The following is a 23,724-nucleotide window of genomic DNA, read 5'->3' on the forward strand; positions in this document are numbered from 1 at the left end:
GAAGCAACTCAATTTTATGTAGTTCCACATTATTATTCCGGATGGATCGTAGGATCCGGTGAAAGCCGACTATTAAAAACTTTGTACATGACACAACTCAAAGATTGAAAAAAAAATTCATTGCAGAGATTAAACGGGTAGAACGCCATCCACCAGACTGCTGAACGTCGGCTTCTTGCTGACCCGGTACACCAACCGATCCGTCCAGAAGTGCGAGACCACAGCGTGCAGCATGGGGACTGCACCAAACACAGTTCCTGCAACGGGGAAGCAGACTCGCTCTAGGAGGTAAGTGGGCTGGTACCACACCCGCTGCGAGCATCCGGTGTCGGCGAGTCGGGCCTCGCGCATGTCTTGCATCCGCGTGTCGAGGCACAGTGCATGCCAGCGCTCATACAAAGCAAGACACAGGTTCATCCACAGGAAACCCATCGTGCGCAGGATATTGGTAACGGAAAACGCCCAGGCGACCATCGGATGCACGGACGTCCCAGACGTGAACACAGTGTACGCGGTGGAGAAGACCATCAAGATAACCAGGTGGCAGGGCAGGAAGTGTGCTTCCCAGAGCAAATGCAGAAGCAGGAAGTGCCTTGGGCGAAGGAATAGACACCGGTGGTCGAAACGAAGGTAGCCGATACTCCGCCGCGCTGCAAACCCCGTGTCTAGAGCTCCCCACATGTGTCGGAGGGCTTGTCGATACCGCGCGCGGCAGGTATCCAGAGTCCAGCGCCAGCCCCGAGCGCGGTCACTCGACACGTTGCACTGGCTGGCGGGCGCGTAGACCACGCGCGAGACAACGTTACCGGCGGTCTCGAAGTAACACTTGAGCAGCATGTGCAAATCCTCGCCAATAGCCGTGGGACCACTATCCCACCCGCCCACTTTCTCGGCCAGCGATAGCGGCAGAGAATATACAGAAGTGGGAATGGCAAGCCACGAGCCCGGGTACATGGTTGACAGTCCCGCAAACCCCCAGAGCAGATCTGCACACCGGACCAGGATCGGACTCTCGTGGGAATTGCGGTCGAAGATGATCGGGCAGCAATAGATCGAGCGCTCCGCTTCCGAGAGATGAGCGTAGTGCATGCGGCGGATTTCCGTGAAGTAATCCCGGGAAAGGTGCGTATCAGCTGTTCCCACACATTAGATAGGCTCCATTGGGGCCATGAGCCACCTACCGTCCATCACTGTGACAATCACATTGCAAGACTCGACCTTCAGATCCGCGCGATGGATCTCCACGATGCGGCGGGCTGCGAATGCCACGTTGGAGCTCTTACCGGCAATCTCGCCCTGGATACCGGACGGGTGGAAAGTCGAGCATATATGCAGAAAGGACTTTTCGAACGCCGCAGTCAACTTGCTAGCCTTCTCTGGGGCAGATTCTTCCTTTTGTTCCATGGCTAGATATACCTGGGCTGGTCAGCATCGCTTGAGATACCTGAGGGAAAGACAGCTCACCTCGTATTGCGATTGGGCTCGAGGGTGGCTGGCCAGAACCTTGAGAGTGGTCTCCAGCGTGTTCAAGTCTTCACAGTAGTTTGGTAGGATGATCGCGTGAATTACTTCCTGCTCCTCAGCCATCTCCTGGACCATCACACTGGCCTTCTCGAGCATCGACTCCGATGGATTCTTTTCCGAGTCATCTGGGTGACTGGACCAGCTCAGTCGACTCGAGCTCGACCGACTCGACGCAGGTGAGACCGGGGGCATGATGCGGCGCTCGAAGGCACGTTTGGTTTTCTTGAAGATGCGGAACAAGGACCAGCTCAGACGGAGCGTAAAGCCAAACATGTGCAAATGCACGATGATGGCGTAGACGACAAAACATTGTTGCGCGCGAGACAGCGAACTCCAGGCACCATCTTTGGCCGGGGAGTAGGACGGGAGAAGAAACATGCCGTTCCACCGGGGTGAAGCCAGCACATCAGAGAAGGCCAGCACCAGCAGCAGCGCCAACGCGATGATGCTAAACCCTGGCAGGCAGCGACATGCCCAAGTTAACATCGTGCCAGATGGCAGGGAGAGGGAAGGCAACTGGAGAGGGGCCGAGGAAAGGAAGGCAAAGAAGAAGAACAAGAGAGTTGCATGGGCATCGGGAGCTGTGTGTCGTCCAGGGGTCCTATGTACAGACTACCTAGTTTACATATGTTATCAACGGTTTCCCACACAGAGTGAGCTACCCTCTCGTTACCCTCCTCAGGTATGATAATTAGCCAGCAGCATGCTCAACGCCCGGCCCTGATTGGCGATGTCCATAGTTCGGGGTCATTGCTCTTTTGCGCGATCGTCAAAAGCTTGGCTCTGACAACCAATGGCGGCGGGTGTTGAAGGGGTGTGCTGGACCCTAGATCCTCCGAGGGCCTTTGCATCTGATACCCTCAGCCATCTGGCAGGCTTGCAGTGAATATCTCCTCTGTAAACGTGTCTCTGTAAATGCGTGTCTGCGAACATGTCCCAGAGAAAACAATGGCCTCTCACCGACATGTCCTTTTCATCGCTACATACCCACGACTGCCGCAGCCAACCAGCCTAGTGCCCACATGACCGACAGCAGTCTCTGTCTGCGGAACGGGACACCAGCCCTCTAGTCGTAGGACGGGCTTCCGTCACACGGTCTGCCGTTGCGGCACCATGCCGCCTGATAGGGCTGTGTCAGGGTTGCGCCTGCACTGAGACTGGCCACCACATCGCCATAGCCTAGCACGTGGTTTCCAAGTTAAGGTCGATCACTAGATACTAGTGATTCAGAGGAGCAGCCGTATCGACCAGAGCTGTAGTTCTCGATTGATTCCTTCGGAACCAACGAGGTCTCCTAAGGTCGTTTCCACTGCCGCACTAGTCAGCCCCCGTGGGACAAACTCGTTATAATGGACATTCGGTCAGTTGACGCAGGCAAAATTGATCCCGTGGCGATCATCACGAAAATGAGGTCTGCGCTGTGTGAGGCAAGCTAGTCACGGCGAGGTGGGTTTCCCCTTGATCCAAGTGCAGGTCTTGGCGGCTAACCATTCTCGGACAGGACGCTATAGATCTGGAGACCATGTACTACTACTGTTCTATTTTCACGATGTTGATTCTAGGTCCATCCAGATCCTTTATTGGAGACAGAAATAGTGGATTGAATCCCGCTCAAAGTACTTTCTTCACGATCCTATTTGGAGGCCGTTGGGGCGCCGTGGTTCCCCTTTTTCCCTTGGATGGAAATTAAGGCCCACCAGGGATCAGCACACGGCAGGTTCCATATCCCTAACACACGTTTCAGAGTGAGAACACACAGAAAATTAGGGCAATCCTATTACTGTACCCAGCAATTGCCTTTACCATCATATTGTGGCGAATCCTCCCGCCTAGAAAAGCTTGGCCCTCTGAACAGGGCCCCATTTTGATTACATGTAATTACCGCCCTTTGGCGGGTCGAACCGTGCACGTTTTTGGCACCATACCATTCCATACCGTTATTTATTCTCCGTTTGCGTTTTTTCTGCAATTCGCCTCGGCCTTCGTTGATCTAGCTTCCTTTCCACTTCCCCCCAACTCACCATGCCCTGGATCGTCACCGTCTATCGCCTGGGCTCAATGCCTCGTGGCTAGCACTACCTATCTTGCGGCGCCCCGTGCTTTCCCGGGACCAGCGATCGACAGTACCGCATACATGTACGTGCAGTGACATGATGCGGGTGGCTAAGGCTAACCAAAAAAACTACCTTTGCGCAGGATCGAGAAATTCCCCCTCTTCCACCACGACATCCTACCAACTCAAACGCCTTCGTGGACAGAGAGTAGGGAACGACGGCCGCGCCGCCTTCCTGCCATGTTCTCGGCTGCCATCCGGCGCGTGAACGCCATCAAAGCTCGAGTTCCACTGTTGAATCAGATCCATCTGAACTTCATCTTCCTGCATTATTCCTATATCATTTGCTCGGCCTTCATCGGTTCCATTATTGTCTATCCCGCCGGCAACATCGCCTATATCGATGCGCTCTTTCTGTCCGCAGGTGCCGCTACCCAGAGTGGACTTAACACCGTCAACTTGAACGAGCTGCTCCTTTACCAGCAAATCACTTTTTACCTTGTCACGTGTCTGTGCACGCCGATCTTCATCCATTCGGCCGTCGTGTTTATTCGATTATACTGGTTCGAAAAACGTTTCCAGCATGTGGTGCGCGATGCCCGAACCCTCCGTCGCACACGGTCTCGCATGGAGACGGTGAGCGAGGACAAGGGGGTACAGGACCTGAACCGCGCCGAATTGGGAGTCGGCGGTCGCTCGATCGTCGTCCTCCGTGACGGTGCCGGAAATGCCAAGGAAGCCCGCATGCCGAATGGCTTCAACCACAAGGCCCCGGATGAGGGCAATTCAAGCTCTGGATCGCCAAACGGGAAAGCAACCAGTGGCCAGTCGGACTCGGACGACCCGGAGTCCATCACCCTGGAACGACGCTTCGGACTTGGTAGCTTGCGAGTGCCCACCCAGCTGAGCCCGGAACATCACATTGCCTTCTTGGAGAACCAACGCAAAAACAAAGGCGCATTGCGGATCCCCAGTCCACGCGAGTACGACCGCGGTGGCGTTCCCCAGGCGCTCGGCGAGACGATCGAAGAGGCGGAGGGGGAGAAGCAAGCCGAGCCCCCAAGTCCTCAGTCTGAGGGCCACCACGAGTCTCGAAACTCAGTGGATTCTGACCAGATCGGTCCCCGTGACGGACCACACATCACGATCAACGAACCAGACATTATCCATACCCGTACGCGCGGGAATACCTTTCCTCGACTAGATACGCGTCCCACCGTCCGCGAGACCAATGATGGGAATGAGAATGGGGGCGGGACCCTGGACCCGACTTTGACGCGCAAAAACACTATTATGGGCCTCTTCCGCTCTCTCACACAGGAGAGGGAACAGACGACTCAGCCTTATCTCAGTTGGAATGCGACAGTGGCTCGGAATTCCAATTTCGTTGATCTGACTGAGGAACAGCGCGACGAGCTGGGTGGCATCGAGTACCGCGCGCTCAAGACCCTAGCGGTCGTGCTAATTTTTTACTACATTGGTTTCCATGTCATCGGTGCAGTCAGCATGATCGGTTGGATCATGACCGAAAATCACTGGGGCAATGTCGTGCGGTCAGATGGTGTCGGTCGCCCCTGGTGGGGGATTTTCACGTCTGCTTCCGCTTTCAACGACTTGGGCTTTACGCTGACCCCGGACTCGATGTATTCGTTCGAGAGGGCCATCTTCCCCCTGCTGATGTTGGCATTCCTGATTATCATTGGTAACACGGGGTTCCCGTGTATGCTTCGCTTTATTATCTGGGTCCTTTCCAAGATAGTGCCTCACGGCACCGCTCTGTGGGAGGAGTTGAAGTTCCTCCTGGATCATCCTCGTCGGTGTTTCACTCTTCTGTTTCCCCGGAATGCGACCTGGTGGCTGGTTGCCATTCTGGTAGCGTTGAACGGGATCGATCTTATTTTCTTCATCATTTTAGATGTAAGTTTCTTCCCGATTTGCTTTCCATTCTTAAACTAACTATCCTGGAGCTCAACGACCCCGCGGTCACTCAATTCTCTCCCGGGGTACGAGTCGTGGATGGCTTCTTCCAAGCAGCAGCCACCCGAACGGCTGGATTCGGCATCATCAGCTTGTACGAACTTCATCCCGCAATCCAGGTCTCGTACCTGATCATGATGTACATATCCGTCTTCCCAATCGCCATCTCCATGCGCCGAACCAACGTTTATGAAGAGAAGAGTCTCGGCGTCTACGCCAACGCCGGCGAAGATGAGCATGATGACACAAGTCAGTCCACTCCCAACTATATTGGGATGCACTTGCGCCGCCAGTTGAGTTTCGACTTATGGTATGTCTTCATGGGACTGTTCATCATCGCCATCGCAGAAGGCAGCCGGATACAGAACGTGCGTGACTACGGCTTCCAGCTGTTCACCGTTTTGTTTGAGGTTGTCTCTGCTTACGGTACCGTGGGCTTGTCCTTCGGGTATCCGAATACCGATCCTTCATTCTCCGGCCAGTTCAATGTGGTTTCCAAGCTGGTGATCATTGCCATGCAGATCCGCGGTCGCCACCGCGGTCTGCCCTACTCCCTGGATCGCGCCGTCCTCCTCCCATCCGATGCGCTCAACCGCCACGAAACGGAAGATGCTGAGCGTCGTATACGCCGCCGTACCTCCAATCTCAGCGGCGCAGGATCTATAGCGCGCCCACAATCTCGCTCCTTCTCTCAAGCCCAACCCGACGGCGCCTTGTCCACGGGTTCGGATACCCGTGACTGGAGCGCCGCGCCGCCCAACGGCGATGCTCTCGTGCATCGCCAGTCGACCGTCCGGTCAACTGGGTAAAAAAGGTATATAAACGGCCTTGGCGTTCTTGTTGGAGCATCTGTACTTAGGCATTTTTGGTTTTTTTCCCTTATTCGTGCATACTGGACATACATGTATCTTGGTGATATACACCGTTCATCTTCATATCTTCATTTTTTAATACATACATACTCTGCATTCGTGCATCGCGTGGCAGTGCCAAGTCTTTCTCTCATATCTAGCGCATTCTTTTCTGATCGCGGGGATCGGCATGCATGTCTGTACTCGATCGCGCATGCCGTCTTCTAAGAATGTTCAGTCAATCTGCGTTGCCTGCTAAACTGCTTGCCTGCATTTGCCTCTTCTTCTTTCTGCCACTTTCTTTTTGTCGATGGGTCCACTAAGATGCCCGGGGTTGGAGACCGGCGTTGTTGTTGCCGATGAGAGATTTGGCTGAGGTAAGAGGATAAAAGAAAGAGTCTGGGAGAGGGAGCAAGCTTGTATTCTGCTTCCGGGGGGCAGGAGCTTGAAGTCAAGAGTTAGGTCCTGGTCCCAGCATCTGGTCCAAAGGTCCAAAATTATCCTCGAAGAGTTGGTTCCAACGGAAACCATCATGTTTCTATTTTCGTCTGCTCTTGGCAGGGTCATCCTGATGCCAACTGGAGTTGTACAGGTATGGCAAACAAGTACCCGCCACCTGGAAGTCTTCGGGTGTGGCGCTTCTAGATGTTTTGAATAACTCTCACTGGATACCTAGCCCGGAATACAACTTCTTCATATCTTTCAAGTCTATGTCCGTTCATACGTTCCAATCTCAAATCCCACGCGCACCGTGCTAAATTTACCAGTCTTTGGTGTGATAAATGAAGGGACCGGACATTTTATGATACTAGAATAAATCTCATTGAAAGCGATTATTCCTTAGATATGAATAAATAATTCGTAGGTTGTCTATGGCTGCAAAGTCCTAATAGCCCCTGGTTATGAAATCGTAGACAAGACAATATCTGGCCTGAACTCCACCAGAATCATACCAGAAGTTAGTACGTCCATCAATCAATTATGAACAGACAAGATCTTTACCTAGTCGCAAGTAGGGGGTTCGAAAGAGCCGTCAGCTGCGGGCCAGTTGCATGTGTTAGAGCAGCAGTCACTGTCAAGGGAGCAGGTGTCGCCAGCTAGAAGCAAATTGCGTATTAGGAGCTCGGATTCAACAATGGATATAGAGATTGGGTAAAGACATACAATCACCACAGCGCTTCTCAATGACCGCGGCCTGGCCGAGGCCAACCAGAGCAATAATGGCAAAGAAGCTGAAGACCTTCATTTTTGCAGGATTGATAATAATATATTAATGATATAGAGGGTTGATATTGCTGTGGAGTTAGTGAGATTCAATCCTAGGGAAACGGGCCATATATATCCTCAAGCAGGACCTTTTAACCGACTTTCACAAAGTAGTATGCTCCTAGCATCTGCTTCGTGATCCTTGCAACTATAGAGGTAGATCGTTTCCTAGAGTGGTGATTCCGGTCAGGCCCCGATCAAGAATCCGGGGGCGATTGAGCCCAAGCCCTATACCGTATATAATTTAGAAACCTTTGTGGTGACCCTTAGTACGTCAAATGCTCCCAAGCATGGGCCAAGGTCTTTAGTGTGTCTTTCAACGAGATACAGTTGCGCCACCATCACCGGCTCTCATAATCTATAATTCACCATCGGAAAGCGAGGTCCTGAAAATACATGGTAGGAGAGATCTTGAGCATATCATAACAACAGATGGTAAGAATACAACACGTAGTGCTCGGACTGTACTACATGGGGCCTGACATGCAAGCGCCTGCGAGATACGATCTGTTGGTTGTGTGATCAGGTCGAGTCTCTATATTCTGGAGCGCTTTACTTCTCTGATGCTCTTTCTCAAGATACTCGGAATACTAGAAATGGAGTTTCCGAAATATAACTAAGTAGAACAGTTTGCCATATCATTCTGCGCATAGAGCCTCTACGTAGCATAAGCTAATCTCCATCGCCCGAAGTGACAACAACGCCGATCGTGCGATATACATTATTCTCAGCTGGTTGCAACCAACAGTACTACCTCTGCCTGCTGTGCACTCCCATTGGACACGCTGTGTTAACTCCATCTCCACGACGCCTCCCGGACGCCTCCCGCGGGCGCCGCTCAAACATTCAAACCCCATGTAGGTTGGGCGCGCCGGCTCCATCAGGGCAATGAGGAGGTCTCTTTCCTGCTATGTGTCGAACCGATACCTCATCTCAATTGTTAGAGACCTTATGCAATGTATTACCTGTATCACTATCATTGAAAAGACAGTACGTAAGGAGAAATACTTCAATAGAGCCGAGTTCTTCGAAGCCAAACGACGCCGTCTGCCAAGATGCTGATCAGGCACCACCTTGCCCCAACTACTGTAACTGGTTATGTGCTATGTATCTGCATACTCCATGGGGGCCGTAGCCTAACCTTGAGTAAAGTACTCTAACCGAACCCCAATACCACACGCCGAATCCAATAATGATGTCTAGACAATCCTAGATACAAAGGGGAGGAATTCACTGATAGACAATGTGGGAATCTGCCTTCGGTAGCTATAATTGGAACAACGTATACCGTGCTATTTTTACTAGAACGGGGGCCACAAAGGAAGTCACTATTCCTTGAATAGTAATAATCTGCATTCGGTCTTTATGGGGTATATTCAAGCTCTTAGGGCGTAATCCTTCGATCTTCCCGGCCAACATTGTCGTAGGTGGCTTGAGAGCAGACACTACTAGGGGATTTGCCAGGTATTCCTGTTTCTATGTATGCATGACCGTCGTGATGCGGGAGGTTATTCGCAATGCATTCAACGGGCTTGTTTCGTAAGTCAACTATAATTCAACCTGAAATGGGTATCTCTGAAAACATGTATAATCCCAACCTCGAGAACGCTCCGAGACTAGCCAGTGCTGAGGCCGGAGATATGAGACCAACAAACACATGGCATAACTTCCAACGGACCAAAAGAACATTCCCAGCCCGAAATATTTCCGAAATCTTAACCCCGCTACTCCGTAGATTTGTCGTGATCATCATGCAGAAAGAAAGATTACAACTGTCGCAGAAGACTGCCCTCTGCGAACGGGCTTTCTGGGGACATGTTCAACATCGGCCGCGCCGCCTTGCGGTCACCCGTCGCCACACCTTTCCCCGTGCCTGTTGTACCTTGGCTGTTGGATATCCGGGAAGAAGCGAGCAGACTGTTGGGTATGAAGGGGCCATCCGGTGAGGTTGGACTCACTCCAGTGGAGCTTGGATAAGCACTAGCGTGGGGCTGCGAGGGATATCGCTCCCTTCCTGTAGTGTTTGAGCGGTATCGGGACCGAGAACTGGCTGCCTGCGATTGGGAGTCGATGGGTGGTCGACGCCAAGCAGTCGCAGGAGGGATAGCCGTCGATATGGGAGCCAGATCAGGGCCGGTGGCGGCGTCAATCAAGGGCATGCCACGTTCGACGGTTACACCTCGGCCCTTGCGGCTATGTTGTGGTGGCTCGTGGAATACCGGGGTAAGGTCGACCAGAGGTTTGCCATTTTGATGAACGGATTGAGACCGATTGACGAATGCCGTGGCATTAGGAGATTGTACCATCGTGTTGCTTCGACTGTTGTGGTGGCTCGAAGCAAACGTGGGCGAAGCGGGGCCACTTCCGCCCAAAATGCCGTGCGAAGAGAATGGATCTTGCGCGGCTCGCTTGTCCTTCTCTTCTCGGTCACGCATAGCGCGCTGCCTCTGAGTGTATGTGCGACCCAGAAGCCCAGTTGGTGAGAATGTCGATGCTTCCACCTCCTCTGGCGAGATCCCCTGCACCAATGCCTTGCCCCCATTCAACCCGGGGACGTTCGTGTCGACTGTCAGTTTTTCGGGGAAAGTAGATGGCGGAGGTGCATGCTCGCGCTGAGTCTTTTTCCGCGTGAAAAGTTCTTTGGAAGTTGTTCTCTGCTGATCAACAGAGCTTCGCGCCGGCATTGGAGGATCTGCGTCTTCCAAAAGTGTCTTCTTTCGCGACGAACTGGTCCAAGTCTCAGATCGGCTCGGCAAGGCCGTCTCTTCTTCCACTTTCCGGCCCGCTCCCAGTGTGTTGACCATGTACCAGCTCCGCCACTTTTGGGCCGCCTTATACCACTTTTCTGCCATGGTTCTGTCGTTCGTCGTAAAGAAATGCACAAAGTTCTCGGTTTTCAAGAACATGCTGGATTTCTGCTGGCTCTTGATGGCATAGCAGATTTTTTTTGACGGCTTAATTTCTTTGGCGAGGGCCCGAGCACTGGGCACATAAATGTCAAAATCAGATAGATGACAGACGTTCGTTGGGTCCTTGGAACCTTCTTTCTTCGCCAGGGTAACTTGTCCGTCGGCACGCAGGGTGATATAGCGTTTATCCCACTTGCGCGGACGTTGAGAGTAGTAGAGGCAAACAGTCACCGCGCCGGGCGGCTCGCTGGGGACGTTTTGAGCGTCCAGTTGGTCCAAAGCATTCATACTGGCCGGCGGGATAATAAACAACCGGTTGTCATTATCATGGGCCCAGGAATTCATCACGTCCCGGATTCGTTCGTATCGCCGAAGAGGTCGCTCCAAACCGAACTGGTGAAAGGATTCCATGAGAATGAACTTGGCAGGATCAACATCGCGAGAGAGCCGCTTTGGGGCTGCCATCAAGATGTCCTGTGCTTGAGTAGACGGCGTCACGGCGAAATCCATGGTCAAATCGCCATATTGCACGAGGACTCGTCGCTCGCCTGCATTCACCGCCGAGACGGGCGCGTCGATGCCAGGAACAATGCCTCCTCCGCCCATTTCGATGTATTTTGGAGTGGAGTCATCCGGTTTGAAGGTCTCTTTGGATCGGGCGAGTTTGACTTTCTGCATGAAAGACTTGCGGTTCTCGGCGGCAGGTTCTGGCGGGCTTGTCTGTAGTTGCGCCTCTGCGTATTTCCCTTCGTTCCTTTGTGTTTCCTTTGTCGGCTGTGGGTTTTCTTCCCGTCTTCGCGGCCGTGCAGGCATTGCGTGAGTGGTTTGACTGGCTCCTGTCAATTGGTCCATCGCACGTTGCCGCTGTCTTTCCTTTGCCAGCTGATCATCGTCCACCGCCATAGGTTGTGCCGTCCTAGTGTCTTGAATGTCCCTGGCGTCACACGCGTACTGTTTACGATCTCTCTGGGTCAGTGCATGTTCGGTCGGCTGCGATCGCGTATTCTTCAGGAGGGCAGGGGTTGCAGGGACGGCTGTCAGTGGTCTGTCGATGGCGCCTGGTCGATTGCGACGGTACCGCGACATGCTTCGAGCGATGGAGGCATTGTTCCCATCCACGGTGGGTGGAGACGGAGACTGCTCTGGGCTACTTTCAGGTGAGACGCAGGCATCGCGCGCCGAGTCGCGCATTAATGTAAACTGAGGCGCTGGCTGCGCGGCCGGATCCACGCCGTGGGGTCTCCTCATATTGTCACGAGGTGGTTTCACTTTTTGGAGGCGGGGTACATGGAGGTGTTTGAGGTGTGTATCTGGGAGTTTCTGGATCGTAGAACGCGTTGCGACTCAGCAGAGCATGCTGAGGGCGCACGGAATCCGGGGAGGGGGTTGTACGCTTCAGGGACAGTGAGGAATGTGGGCGGCAGGGAGGGCTGGGGGTGGAGAATAAAAAAAAAACGGCGGGTGGAACGAGGGAGAGGAATGTTCCTGTGCCACCCAACGAACCGACCAGATCGCAATCGGGATGTATGGCTATCGGTTGTGGGTGACAGCTTAAAGGAAAGAAAGAAGTGAAGATAAAACGAGCGTGTCAGCACACTGGACCGGGGACTGAACTGCTGTGGGCTTCCGCCTTGGCTCGCCTCTCTGACCGGCCGAGGATGATGGCGAATGCCAAGTGAGTTCAGTGGCTCCAATTATTGAACTAATAGTCTGTACTACTTCGTACTATGTAGGATGTGCAGGAGGCTTGTCCGACCCGGTCGAGATCCACTGAGTGACAGGAAGGTTTAGTGGAGTGCACAGCGGCTGATCGTCAGGGTCCATCACAAGGAGGAGTGCTACTCGGAGAAACAAGCAGAAGGTATTACCATTGGTTTTCAGCTGGTCATTCTATCTGAAATGCTTTCTTATTTCTGGCTCGGGGCCAGCGATTGCCGCCTATGCGAGAGATCAGCACGACTCACACCTCTCACCCACGCGTAGAACACTTACCACCAGGCTTCAAAGTCCGTGGTGCGCACATCAATCCCCAAATCCACCAGCGCCTTCGTCGACAGATGCGTGTCATAGGGCCGCTGCACCCCAGCATTGGGGTCATTCCCCTGCTGATTTCTCACCATCCCCTCCATGGACACCCCCATAACATGCGCCAGCTTCTCACAGATCTCATACTTGGTCATGCGGTCCTCGGATGAGAATTGTAAGATATGTGGCAGCTCCTTCAGCTTGTCCTTCTCGCGCAGAAACTTGATGACGATATCGCGGCACACGCGCGCCACGTCTTCCGTGTTGGTGGGATACCGCTGGGCCCAGTCGTCCATCTTGACGCCGGCGTTGGGGTCGGATGATTTCTGGACCGCATCGACGAGCGTGTTCACCGCGCTCTCGGAGTTGTTGCGTGCCGCGCCGTACAGCACTGGCACTCGCAGGACCACGCCCAGTCCTGTGTCGCGTGTGGCTTCCAGGACGGCGAGCTCGCCGTCTCGCTTCAATTGGCCATACAGGTTTGGGGGTCGAGGCTCTGCATCGGCTTCATAGGGAGCTTCGCCTTCTACGCCGGGGAAGACGTAATCGGTTGAGATGTAGACGAGGAAGGCGCCGCGCGAGTTACACTCCTCAGCTAGGCAACGGGTTGCATCCACATTGACCTTGTGTGCTTGCTCGGGGTTCTTATCGCACAGATCGGGGGACTTGTTTGCAGCGCCTGATGCTCGAGTCAGCTAGGAGGACTTGTATAGGGATTGGAGCTGGATTGGGTACAGTGGATGACAATGTGAGGCCTGCCTAGTCATTAGCACCTGCAAAAGATAGTCGCCGCGCCTACTGACTTGACTTCGTCCAAAATTCTCTTGATCTCGTCCGTCTGTTCCAAGTTCGCCTTGAGAATCGTCGGTGGGGTTGCGCGGGAGAAGCCTTGGCCGACGACCAGCACTCCGGACCGCTGGAAGACATTGAACACCTGGCGCCCGAGTAGCCCGCTGGCTCCAGTAATGAGGACAATGGAGGTCATGGTGGTCAATGGCAGGAAGTTGGAAGGTGCAGAAGGGAGCAAAAAAGTTGCCAGGCCATAGTGGATGCTGCTTGCGGGCCCGGCATGACGTAACCTACTTGCATGCTTCTCTTGGATAAAGCGGCCCGTAGTTGTTGATTTGGTTGTCGGTCATGATGGTTTGTCAGTTATTTCTGTTAGAACATTCAGGAAATATGTCTGAAATTCGTAGTTTCATGCTTAGTTGAGGAGCCCTTCGAAGTAGAGCCATATTAGGCCTGCTCGCTCTGGGATATATATATTGTGACCTGGAATTCCCTCACGGAAGGAGCCCAAGTAGATATAGCTTCAGTCCATGGAACAATAATGGACTGCTATATCACTATACCAGCACGACACCATACTGAATCCAACAAGAATGCCCGAATTTCGCCGAGGTCGTCCTTCCTTCCCACGATCCCGCGATCGGCGTCTCCACCGAAGCCTTAAACTGCCGGTGACCCAAATCATTCATTTCTCTCTTTTCTCTTCCTCCCTAACCCCCAATTCTTTCTTTCCCTCACACCCACACACCATGTCCGGTGCCCGGACCCTCTCCGCTGCCCTCCGGAGGACCCGAGTGCCTCGTCCTCGCCTGGTCCCTCGGTCCGTCGTCTCTCACGCCCCCAACGCGACCGTGCGCGCCTTTACCTCCACTACCGCCCGGCCAGAATCCCGACAGATCAAGTACACCAGCGATGCCTACCCAAACGTGAAGCGCGACCCGCGATTCGCCGAATTGACCGCCGACGATGTATCGCACTTCAAATCCCTGCTGGGCGCCGAGTCCGCCGTCGTTGACGGGGTGACGGCTGATGCGGCGGATGACATCGAGCCCTTCAACAGCGACTGGATGCGCAAGTATCGCGGCCACGCCCGCCTGGTCCTCAAGCCCCAGACCACCGAGGAGGTCAGCAAGGTGCTGAAATACTGTAATGAGCGCAAATTGGCCGTGGTGCCGCAGGGAGGAAATACCGGTTTGGTTGGTGGCTCCGTGCCCGTGTTTGATGAGATTGTCATCAATACGTCGCGCATGAACAACATTCGCTCTTTTGACCAGGCGTCGGGTGTGCTGGTCGCGGATGCAGGGGTCATTCTTGAAGTCGCGGACCAGTATCTCGCCCAGCGCGATCATCTCTTCCCCTTGGACCTGGGCGCGAAGGGATCCTGCCATATTGGAGGCAATGTCTCAACCAACGCGGGTGGTCTGCGTTTACTGCGGTATGGCAGTCTGCACGGGAGCGTGCTGGGTCTCGAGGCGGTCCTGCCGGACGGGACCATTGTCGATGCGCTCTCAACCTTGCGCAAGAACAATACGGGCTATGACCTCAAGCAACTATTTATAGGTGCCGAGGGTACGATCGGCCTGATTACTGCTGTGTCAATTCAGTGCCCACCGCGGCCCAAGGCTGTCAATGTCGCCTACTTCGGACTGGAGAGCTTCGAGCAGGTCCAGCAGGCCTATCTCCAGGCCAAGAGCCAGCTTTCTGAGATTCTCTCGGCATTCGAGCTGATGGATGGTCGCAGCCAGCGTCTGGTGCACGAGTCCACCGGCAATAAGTACCCTCTCGAAGGCGAGTACCCCTTCTACTGCCTTGTGGAGACCAGCGGATCCAATGCCGAGCATGACATGGCCAAGCTGGAATCTTTCCTCGAACATGTGATGGGCGAGGGCATTGTCGCCGACGGTGTGCTGGCCCAGGATGAGACCCAGTTCCAGTCCCTGTGGCGCTGGCGAGAAGGCATCACCGAGTCCTTGAGCCATCTGGGTGGCACCTACAAATACGACGTGTCGATCCCGCTGCCGGAGCTGTATCAGCTGGTGGAGGACTGCAAGGAGCGGTTGACGCAGAAGGGATTCGTCGGCGAGGACGAGTCATTCCCAGTGCGCGCTGTGGTGGGCTATGGTCATATGGGCGACTCCAATCTGCACCTGAACGTCTCCGTGCGGCAGTACAACAAGGAGGTCGAACAGGCGATCGAGCCGTGGGTGTACGAGTGGATCCAAAAGCGGAAGGGCAGTATCAGTGCGGAGCACGGGCTGGGTCTTGCCAAGCGGGAGTTTATCGGATACAGCCAGAACGAGACGATGGTGAAGCTGATGAAGCAGCTGAAGGATGTGTATGATCCGGTGAGTTGGCCTCTCCCTGAGTTGGAATCGCACTAATATGGAACAGCACCACATCATGAACCCTTATAAATATTTATAAACAAAGATCGGTTCTATGAGAGCGTGTGAGTGTAGATAGAATAGGGTATACTTGTCGCGAACCAATAGAAGGGGACGGGCCCTTGCGTGTGCACTAAGCCCAACTCAGCCTAGCGTCCCCATAGACTCGGGCGTTGCCATGCGAGACGACTTTGTTTGGAGGGAACAATACCCAATCTATTATTCTCTCCTTTCCCCAGAATTCCATTCGTCTCCCCATCCCCATTGCCGTGGCCTCGATTTGATCAGAGTGTTCGGTTCCGCTTGAGCTTGGTTTTGCCCATCTCCCTGGATGACCCTCGGCATCGTCACAGCCCTGTCCGATCGGAGAAGCCAGCTGGGCCCGACCTTGGCGCAACCATGGCGGACGATATGGCGAGCCACTACCAGATGATGGAGGAGTTGGGGAGTGAGTCCGACCAATCTCACAAAGATGCAATCCACTAATGTGCCGACAGGTGGGAGTTTTGGAGTGGTGTACAAGGCCATTGACCTGTCCACCGGGGAGATTGTCGCGATCAAGCATGTACGTCAGTCCCGACCGGATGGGGTACAATTGACTCATTTTCTGGCAGATTGATCTCGAGTCTAGCGAAGACGACATCCAAGAGATTCAGCAGGAGATCTCCGTCCTGGCCACCTGTGCCAGCTCCTTTGTGACACAATACAAAGCCAGTTTTCTCAAGGGTCACAAGTTGTGGATTGTCATGGAATACCTCGGAGGGGGGTCATGTCTGGACTTGGTACGTGTGGATCTCTGCCCTCTTGTTTCATTACAGTCACTGACATGCAATCAGCTCAAACCAGGGGTCTTCAACGAAGCGCATGTGGCCATCGTCTGCCAGCAGCTCCTCCAGGGGCTCGATTATCTCCACACCGAAGGAAAGATCCATCGCGACGTCAAAGCCGCAAATGTCCTACTCTCAAACACGGGGAAAGTGAAGCTGGCGGACTTTGGAGTCGCGGCGCAGCTGGTCAACATCAAGTCACAGCGCAATACCTTTGTGGGGACACCGTTCTGGATGGCGCCGGAAGTAATCCAGCAGGCTGGATATGACTTCAAGGCGGATATTTGGTCACTGGGGATTACCGCGATCGAGATGATCAATGGCGAGCCACCACATGCCAGCACCCACCCGATGAAGGTCCTCTTTCTCATTCCGAAGCAGCCTGCTCCCAGGTTGGAGGGCAATGAATACAGCAGTACATTTAAGGATTTCATTGCGCAATGTCTGATCAAGGATCCGGACCGCCGGCCTAGTGCGAAAGAGCTGTTGAAACACAAGTTCATTCGCAATGCAGGGAAGACCGAAGCACTGCAGGAGCTTATCCATCGCAAACAGGACTGGGATGCCGGTCGAGGGGTAAACAAGGATGTCAAGTACTATGCAGAGTCCTTGAACACCATGACCAAGCTCGACGCCGCCGATGACGACGATTGGGTCTTTGATACCGTCAAAGCTCCGAGCATGTGGGTTCCTAAGGGCACCGACTGGACGACCTTGGATGAAGAGGACGATGCCGATCCGGCCGAACTGTTGAAGGATATGCACGTCTCTGCACCTCTTGCCAAACCACCACCGCCACCTAAGCACCAGCCCAATTCCACCGTCCGACGAGCACCGGAGCCCGAGAGGAGCCCTTCCGTGCGCCGGGCCAACACCAAGCGTCGATCCAGCGGCGTCAAGCAACCCTTAGGGCTGGACTTGAGTTTCGGCAATAGTCCGTCAACTGTTCGGCAATTCCGTCGTGTCTCGGACAAAGTCCCCAACGATACTTCTTTCTCGTCCAAGGCCTCCCAGGGCTATGATGAGAATGTCAGTCCGAAGGTTCTCGCGGCCGAATCCAATAGCAAGGAAGCTCAACTTGGTCGCCGCGCATATAGCAAGGCTATCGGCCATTCTTGCCAAGAGATCCTCTCCACGACCGGCGATGGCGAGAAGCGGGAGGCCATCTCCCGGCTGGCGGAGGCGTTCAGTGATCTGGAGATGGTTGACCCGGAGGGTCTTTATCACATTATCCGGACGATGAATGAGAGACTGCAAGCGTAGGCCTTCTCCACCCAACATCGAGACATCAAATGCTAATGATCTACAGTGACGCTAAGCTTTCGGCTCTCATCCCTGCCGAACTACCATCCGACTCCCCCAGCGGCCGCGTCTGGTCTTGGCCCAGAACAACCCGCATCTGAAGAGCCACCGGCGCCGACAGTCGTCCCAAATCACTGAGCCCTTGCCCCAACCGCCCTCGCTGTCCAAACTTCCCGGACAGCACGTGCCAGGCATGGAGCACACGAAACAGCTGTCAGACGTGCTCTACCAGCGCTGGTCAGAGGGCCTCCGCAATCGGTGGCCTGGCATGTAACACTACTTTTCTTTCATTCGTTGTATAGACCTTCTTTGGGGCCTGTTTGTATAACACTCTGCCTTTTCCCCCTTCCAAGCCTTGCATCCTTGGTGTCCCTTCGCTTGTTTCTATTTTCTCGGATGACGGAGTTTCTCACAATCTGTGCTGGTTTCATTTCTGGTGTAAATCTGTTCAGGACATGGTTTATGCAAGGAAGCATCCATTGGAATACACTAACTAGCTCCTCCACATTATATAAGAGATCAGTCCTAATGCTTCGCCTTGATGAGCCCAAGATAATGGGATACAACATGTGTAACCTGTGCCTCGAAAGGAAGAAGGGATAATCCAAGGACCTCCTCGGTTTTTCTTTCGTCGATTTTCACTGGCAAGGTAGTTATCTTGCCATTATTCCTCAGAACACCAGATTCCACCTCCTTCTTGAAGTGCCTTGCAGTGATTTCTTTAGTGTCTTCCCATTTAGTCCCTTCCAGACCTCCAGATGCAAGAACAAAGCCCTGGTTACCGGTAATTTTGGGATCCAAAGCGAGTACGTGTGCTGCGGAAACATCATTGAGATGCACGGAAGCACCAGGAACAAAGCCAGCATCCACACCAGTAACTGGGCAGAGGACTTGCCTATTTGCTCCGTACAATGCATCTTTCGGGTCTGTAATTAATTCATTGCCGCCAATGACAAACCCGGGGAATACATGAACGAGATCAAAGGACGGATTCACGTTCTCAATCCACTTTTCCGCCTCATTCAACGCAGCGGTTTTGCCAGCAGCATATGCTTCGAAGGGACTTTTGTATTCAGTTGGGGTAGGAATACGATTGGTCTCAGTGAATACTGTGTTGCATTTTCCAGACGTGAGTTCATTCCATGGGATGATAGCAACCATGGAAGAAGTAATGACCACGCGCCGCACAGAGCCGGCTTTCTGCGCGGCCTTGAGGATATTGGTAGTGCCATTGAGAGAAGGCTGGATAAAGTGTTCTGCCAGGTCGGTGCCTTCTCCGTAGCTGGACACAATTGGAGAAGCAACGTGGATGACATATTCCGCGCCCTTGATGGCTTCCTCGTACGCGCCATCAGCCGTCAGATCAGGAACCTGAACAAATGCCAGACGACCTCCTGGGTTGAGTCTCTTGATGGATGGGGTTGACAGTATTTTATCGCCCTTTTCCAGACTGCGAACTGCTGCGCGGACTTGATAGCCCGCTTCAAGAGCGTCGACAATGACGCGAAAGCCAATATGGCCGGAGCCACCGGTGATGAAGACAAGCTCTCCCGCCATGGTTTCTTGGTAATAACTAATTCGAAACTCGAAAACGATCCTTGCTAAGCTATTTCAGCCCGTGCTCCTGAGTGCTGTGGTCGGAATAAAGTGCTAGAATACTAATTATTCAGTTGAGATGCGGAGTCGCTGTCTTATACATGTCTATGACGTGCTCCGGCAGCGGGAGAAATATTCCAAATTCTACTCTTCGTTTCTTGATGATTTGAAATCAATTTTTGACCCAAGGTCGGCTTAGGGTTTGGCTGATGTATGTGTAAGCTAACGAGCGATCGATTTATCTCATGTCCAAGAGAAATGTAACATTTTTGACTCTTGAATAACCGAGAAATATAACTATCCTATGGGATTGACAGGTGAGTTCTGCTTTACTCCATCCACCCAGACATCGACTTTATCATCATAAAAGGCGATATATCCCTTGATGTCCGCGCTCTCCGCTGTCGGTGTTTTGTACCACCATGCAAGACCGGATTTTTTAGATCCATTAGGGAGTGCGACAATATAATAGTTCGCGTCGCCCTGCACTCCGCATCAACACGAGTTCCAGTTCATAGGAAAAGGGCAAAGATAGAACTACCAACCTTATACGGACAACTAGTAGTCAGGTCGGGGTCATCCTTCAACAAATCCAGCCTCACGTCTGTATGTGGGATATACGTTCTAACAGGCAGGCCCGTCTCGTACAACAGCTTCGGACGCGTCGTGTTAGCAACTTCAACCCCATCAATTTCAACGCGGATATGCTTCGAGGACTGCAGAATATGGATTCTTTTGTAGGGATCCTTGGGATGGCTGTAGACGCGGTCGTCCTCTTCAAACCATGCGTCGGCTTTTGTAGTTCCGATTGTGCCGTAGTCTTTCAACGGGCCGGACTGAATGAGGGTTACTGCGGATGACGATGTTCGGTCATTGACAACCAGGTCGTAGACTGCATCCCCATTGGAGTTGATGCTCTTGTTGGCTAGGTACTGGCTGCTAATATCGGAGCGGGGAAAGTAGTAGACAGGGTAATACGGGTGTTCCCACCTGTGGGTTAGATAAGTAGTTTGCCTCAACTTCCATCGTCTTCATTTCCATTTGGTGTTTATGGAATGATCTTACGAAAACCATGGAGTACTTACACAAGTTTCGGCTTCGGGGCATCGACCACGTATTGCCCGTTAAATAGGACGCGGACGCGCCGGACGATGTCCTCGAAATATCCAGCTGGGGGAAATGGTGGTGGTGGCATTTTGGATCCTGGCTTTCCTTGTGTGCTGTGGTTAAATCTCCTTAAGGACTTAGAATCTGAAAGATAGAAAAGAGAATGTCCAGCATTGAAGACAATCAGTTGCCTGGGCGTCACCTTATATATGCGGGGGATGATCGCATTACAAAGCTCACATAGAGCCGGCCAGCTGATTAACCCATCCATGGCACGTCATGAACCGCCGAATGGCGAAACAAATCAGACAAACCCAACAGACAAAGCAAATTGCCCAAATGAGGCAAACTTGACAAACCTGACAAATAAAAAATACAACTCCATGGAGGCTAGATGAAGAGAAGATTTGGCGAGTCCCTTTCAATATTTCTGAATCGATTGCAGCACGGTCTTTGCAACTTGGCAAGAGAGTTTCTAATTCTCAATCCAGCGGCAACAAGCGGAGATCTCATAGAACAGTCTCTCACATCACAGATGATCGGCAGCCGTGAGCATGATGGATGAGGGGTGAGCAGGCAACTGAGCAGCCTTGAGTACTCCCGGAGCAGCCGTGACTGTTCCCGGAATGCTCAGGGAGCAGACAACAAAGCTATGTGGCTCCACGATGAGGTCCTGGTCAAAAGGCGCCCAAAGCGGCGTCCCTGATAGTTATTCTCGTTGGAAATACTACCTGTTCCTATAAACAACAGTTGATAATGCAGTGTAAAGAGGGGGTTGACTGTTCTAACTATGACTTATACTATGGTTGACTCCGATTTTCAATGCTTGTATTCCAATGCAGGTGTGGCATCTACATGGTCGCCAGGACCAGCTCGCACCCATTAATTGATGAGGATGGTTGTGATTCTCATCACATGTTGGGGTGGTTGGAGCGACATACTTCGTCCAAATTAAGCACCCGCGGCACGTTGAGTGGTCTGGCGCCCCTGAAAACCCATGCATGACCCGCTGTGGGTTCTCGACCCGACCTCCTCATTATTCTCTTTCTCCATCTTCTCCTTCTCTGTCTCCATCTTTTGTTTTCTTCTTTATTATTATTCACACGCATCCGACTCTACTAACCCCCATTCTTCATTCGGCTGGTCCGCAATGGAGAGTCCCCGGGAACGGGGCGACCTCGCCCATGGTCCACCACCGGATGCGTCGCCATCGGACTCGCTGTCCGCGCCCATACAACAAACAACCACCTCACTGGCCCAGAAACGCTCCTCCCTACCCCCTGCAGCTCGAGGGAACTCTGCTGCCCGCCACGCCAAACGCTTGACCCTCAATTTCCCCGTCAACCTGACCCTGAACACGCTCGCTGATCCCTCTACCTCCGAGCCCGTGTCTGCGTCTCCCGGCGCCATGACCCCCATCACCCAACCCTCCAATCGCCCGTCTCCTGCTCTTCTCCCGGGCACTCCGCTCCCCTTTGATGCTCAGGCTGATGGCTACGATTTTCTTCGGGCCATCGCCTCGCAGGAACGCAGGGTGCTGGAGCTCCGGGAAGAGCTGCAGCGTGCCGAGGCCGAGCTCGTCACGTTAAAAAAGCAATGGGCATTGTCGGAGAAATCACGGAAACAGACAGAAATCAGCTACCATGCAGAGCAGATGAAGCCGCTCAAGTCCCCAGACTCGACGGGGCCTGATAGCACCGCTGTTGAGCAACAGAAAGACCATCACCGCCGCGACCAGAGCCTCAGCTCGGTCGGCAGCTCGTCGGTGTCACAGGAACGCCTCAGTCGGGACTTCAGTCGCCGTAATAGCATCCGTACTGCCGCTGCTTCCAACGCTGCCGGCACGAACGGTACGAAGATCTCGGCCAACGGTCGTCGTGTCTTCCAGGGCTCTCATACACGCACTCTATCCCTCTTGTCACCTGTCACGGCACCAAGCACCTCTCCACGTACCGATTCGAGCCCGTCCGAGTCTGAACGCGTTGGCCGCACCCCTCGATCTGCTACATTGCCCTCAGTGGAACGGAGCAATACCTCTGCCGGGGCCCACCCAGGCGAGGAGAGTCAAATACCAGAGCATTTACTTGCACAATGGCGAAAGCAGATGCCGCCCGCTTCAAGGGAGGCTTTCCTGCGAACCGGCAAGCAGATGGCCACGGATCTACGAGAGGGGCTCTGGACTTTCCTGGAAGACATCCGCCAGGCGACTGTCGGCGAAGAGGGGATCAACGCAACACAATCACAGAGGCTATCTCCAGCCAACGCTCGGAAGCGCGACTCGACCGCCAAGTCGAAGTCCCGGAGCCGGGACCGGCTATCTGAGGCGGCACGATCGTCGTCATCGTCCAGGGGGAGGGGACCAGAGACCGAGGCAACGATATCTGGTAAAGACACCAAGCCAGCCGACATATCCAAGTCGTTTTGGAATGAATTCGGCGTTGATACCCCTCAGAAATCCCCGAACAGCGCCCGCCGCGCCCCCTCCGACACCAACCACGCCAACACAAGCGAGGCGACAGCGAACGAACAACCGCCACCACCCGAACGACTCGACAGCAACCCCGCCGAAAAAATGGAGGGCCAGAGTGAAGATACGGCCGACAACTGGGATGTCTGGGACACGCCCCAAAAGATGACGCACACGCCCTCATGGAGCCAGTCCACAGTGGAATCATCCAAGCACGAGCAATCGCCCATGACGCAGGGCAGTAGCCCCCGAACGAGCGCTAGGTACATTTCGACTTTTTCTGATTTCATCTATGACAACCTTGTTATGCGCTGACTCCTGTTCCTTTCCTCAGCTTCGGCGACTGGAATCCTTCCTCTGTTGCCGCCACCGCTCCCACAGCGCCAGATCCTCACAGCGTCACAGAAGGCATACCCTGGCCGGCCCTCACCAAGCTGACTCCCTCGAAACTCCAACGCACCGCTTCTACGCTCATGGCGGAATGGGAGCGCAGTCTCTCGCCTTCTCCGGAGCGGAAGAGCTCGAGTGCTTCGTCGAACAAGAATAACAAGAAGGACTGATCTTTCTTCGTTTCATCTGGTGTATATATACGTATTATCTTTCTTGTTCTATTCTTCAGCCAGCGCTATCTCTTTTTTTGCTGGCCC

General features: G+C 53.4%; 10 protein-coding genes across 10 annotated transcripts; 5 read left to right on the forward strand and 5 right to left on the reverse strand.

Moving 5' to 3' along the window:
• Nucleotides 1–129: 129 nt before the first annotated feature.
• Nucleotides 130–2,010, reverse strand: N7510_005032 (glycosyltransferase family 2 protein; the record flags this gene model as incomplete). The annotated part of the gene is made up of 3 exons (XM_056976958.1): nucleotides 130–1,133; nucleotides 1,182–1,416; nucleotides 1,465–2,010. 3 exons carry the CDS (start codon nucleotides 2,008–2,010, stop codon nucleotides 130–132), a joined length of 1,785 nt encoding a protein of 594 aa, XP_056836914.1.
• Nucleotides 2,011–3,046: 1,036 nt separating this feature from the next.
• On the forward strand, nucleotides 3,047–3,673 carry N7510_005033 (uncharacterized protein; the record flags this gene model as incomplete). The annotated part of the gene is made up of 2 exons (XM_056976959.1): nucleotides 3,047–3,086; nucleotides 3,363–3,673. The coding sequence occupies 2 exons, from the start codon at nucleotides 3,047–3,049 to the stop codon at nucleotides 3,671–3,673; spliced, it is 351 nt and encodes a 116-aa protein (XP_056836915.1).
• N7510_005034 (potassium ion transporter) lies at nucleotides 3,659–6,363 on the forward strand (the record flags this gene model as incomplete). Its single annotated transcript, XM_056976960.1, has 3 exons — nucleotides 3,659–3,669; nucleotides 3,721–5,494; nucleotides 5,545–6,363. The coding sequence occupies 3 exons, from the start codon at nucleotides 3,659–3,661 to the stop codon at nucleotides 6,361–6,363; spliced, it is 2,604 nt and encodes an 867-aa protein (XP_056836916.1).
• A 3,074-nt stretch (nucleotides 6,364–9,437) lies between these two features.
• On the reverse strand, nucleotides 9,438–11,828 carry N7510_005035 (uncharacterized protein; the record flags this gene model as incomplete). The annotated part of the gene is made up of 1 exon (XM_056976961.1): nucleotides 9,438–11,828. One exon carries the CDS (start codon nucleotides 11,826–11,828, stop codon nucleotides 9,438–9,440), a length of 2,391 nt encoding a protein of 796 aa, XP_056836917.1.
• A 659-nt stretch (nucleotides 11,829–12,487) lies between these two features.
• Nucleotides 12,488–13,590, reverse strand: N7510_005036 (dTDP-4-dehydrorhamnose reductase family protein; the record flags this gene model as incomplete). The annotated part of the gene is made up of 4 exons (XM_056976962.1): nucleotides 12,488–12,518; nucleotides 12,573–13,284; nucleotides 13,341–13,360; nucleotides 13,409–13,590. 4 exons carry the CDS (start codon nucleotides 13,588–13,590, stop codon nucleotides 12,488–12,490), a joined length of 945 nt encoding a protein of 314 aa, XP_056836918.1.
• Nucleotides 13,591–14,143: 553 nt separating this feature from the next.
• On the forward strand, nucleotides 14,144–15,775 carry N7510_005037 (FAD-binding oxidoreductase; the record flags this gene model as incomplete). The annotated part of the gene is made up of 1 exon (XM_056976963.1): nucleotides 14,144–15,775. The coding sequence occupies one exon, from the start codon at nucleotides 14,144–14,146 to the stop codon at nucleotides 15,773–15,775; it is 1,632 nt and encodes a 543-aa protein (XP_056836919.1).
• A 475-nt stretch (nucleotides 15,776–16,250) lies between these two features.
• On the forward strand, nucleotides 16,251–17,868 carry N7510_005038 (STE20 family serine/threonine-protein kinase; the record flags this gene model as incomplete). Its single annotated transcript, XM_056976964.1, has 2 exons — nucleotides 16,251–16,343; nucleotides 16,393–17,868. 2 exons carry the CDS (start codon nucleotides 16,251–16,253, stop codon nucleotides 17,866–17,868), a joined length of 1,569 nt encoding a protein of 522 aa, XP_056836920.1.
• Nucleotides 17,869–18,432: 564 nt separating this feature from the next.
• N7510_005039 (uncharacterized protein) lies at nucleotides 18,433–19,464 on the reverse strand (the record flags this gene model as incomplete). The annotated part of the gene is made up of 1 exon (XM_056976965.1): nucleotides 18,433–19,464. One exon carries the CDS (start codon nucleotides 19,462–19,464, stop codon nucleotides 18,433–18,435), a length of 1,032 nt encoding a protein of 343 aa, XP_056836921.1.
• Nucleotides 19,465–19,800: 336 nt separating this feature from the next.
• On the reverse strand, nucleotides 19,801–20,698 carry N7510_005040 (DUF427 domain-containing protein; the record flags this gene model as incomplete). The annotated part of the gene is made up of 3 exons (XM_056976966.1): nucleotides 19,801–19,986; nucleotides 20,049–20,493; nucleotides 20,589–20,698. The coding sequence occupies 3 exons, from the start codon at nucleotides 20,696–20,698 to the stop codon at nucleotides 19,801–19,803; spliced, it is 741 nt and encodes a 246-aa protein (XP_056836922.1).
• Nucleotides 20,699–21,760: 1,062 nt separating this feature from the next.
• Nucleotides 21,761–23,637, forward strand: N7510_005041 (uncharacterized protein; the record flags this gene model as incomplete). The annotated part of the gene is made up of 2 exons (XM_056976967.1): nucleotides 21,761–23,340; nucleotides 23,412–23,637. The coding sequence occupies 2 exons, from the start codon at nucleotides 21,761–21,763 to the stop codon at nucleotides 23,635–23,637; spliced, it is 1,806 nt and encodes a 601-aa protein (XP_056836923.1).
• Nucleotides 23,638–23,724: the final 87 nt, after the last annotated feature.

Source organism: Penicillium lagena (assembly GCF_028827675.1).
Source record: "Penicillium lagena strain IBT 129212 chromosome Unknown utg000002l_segment0_segment0, whole genome shotgun sequence".
NCBI lineage: Eukaryota > Fungi > Ascomycota > Eurotiomycetes > Eurotiales > Aspergillaceae > Penicillium > Penicillium lagena.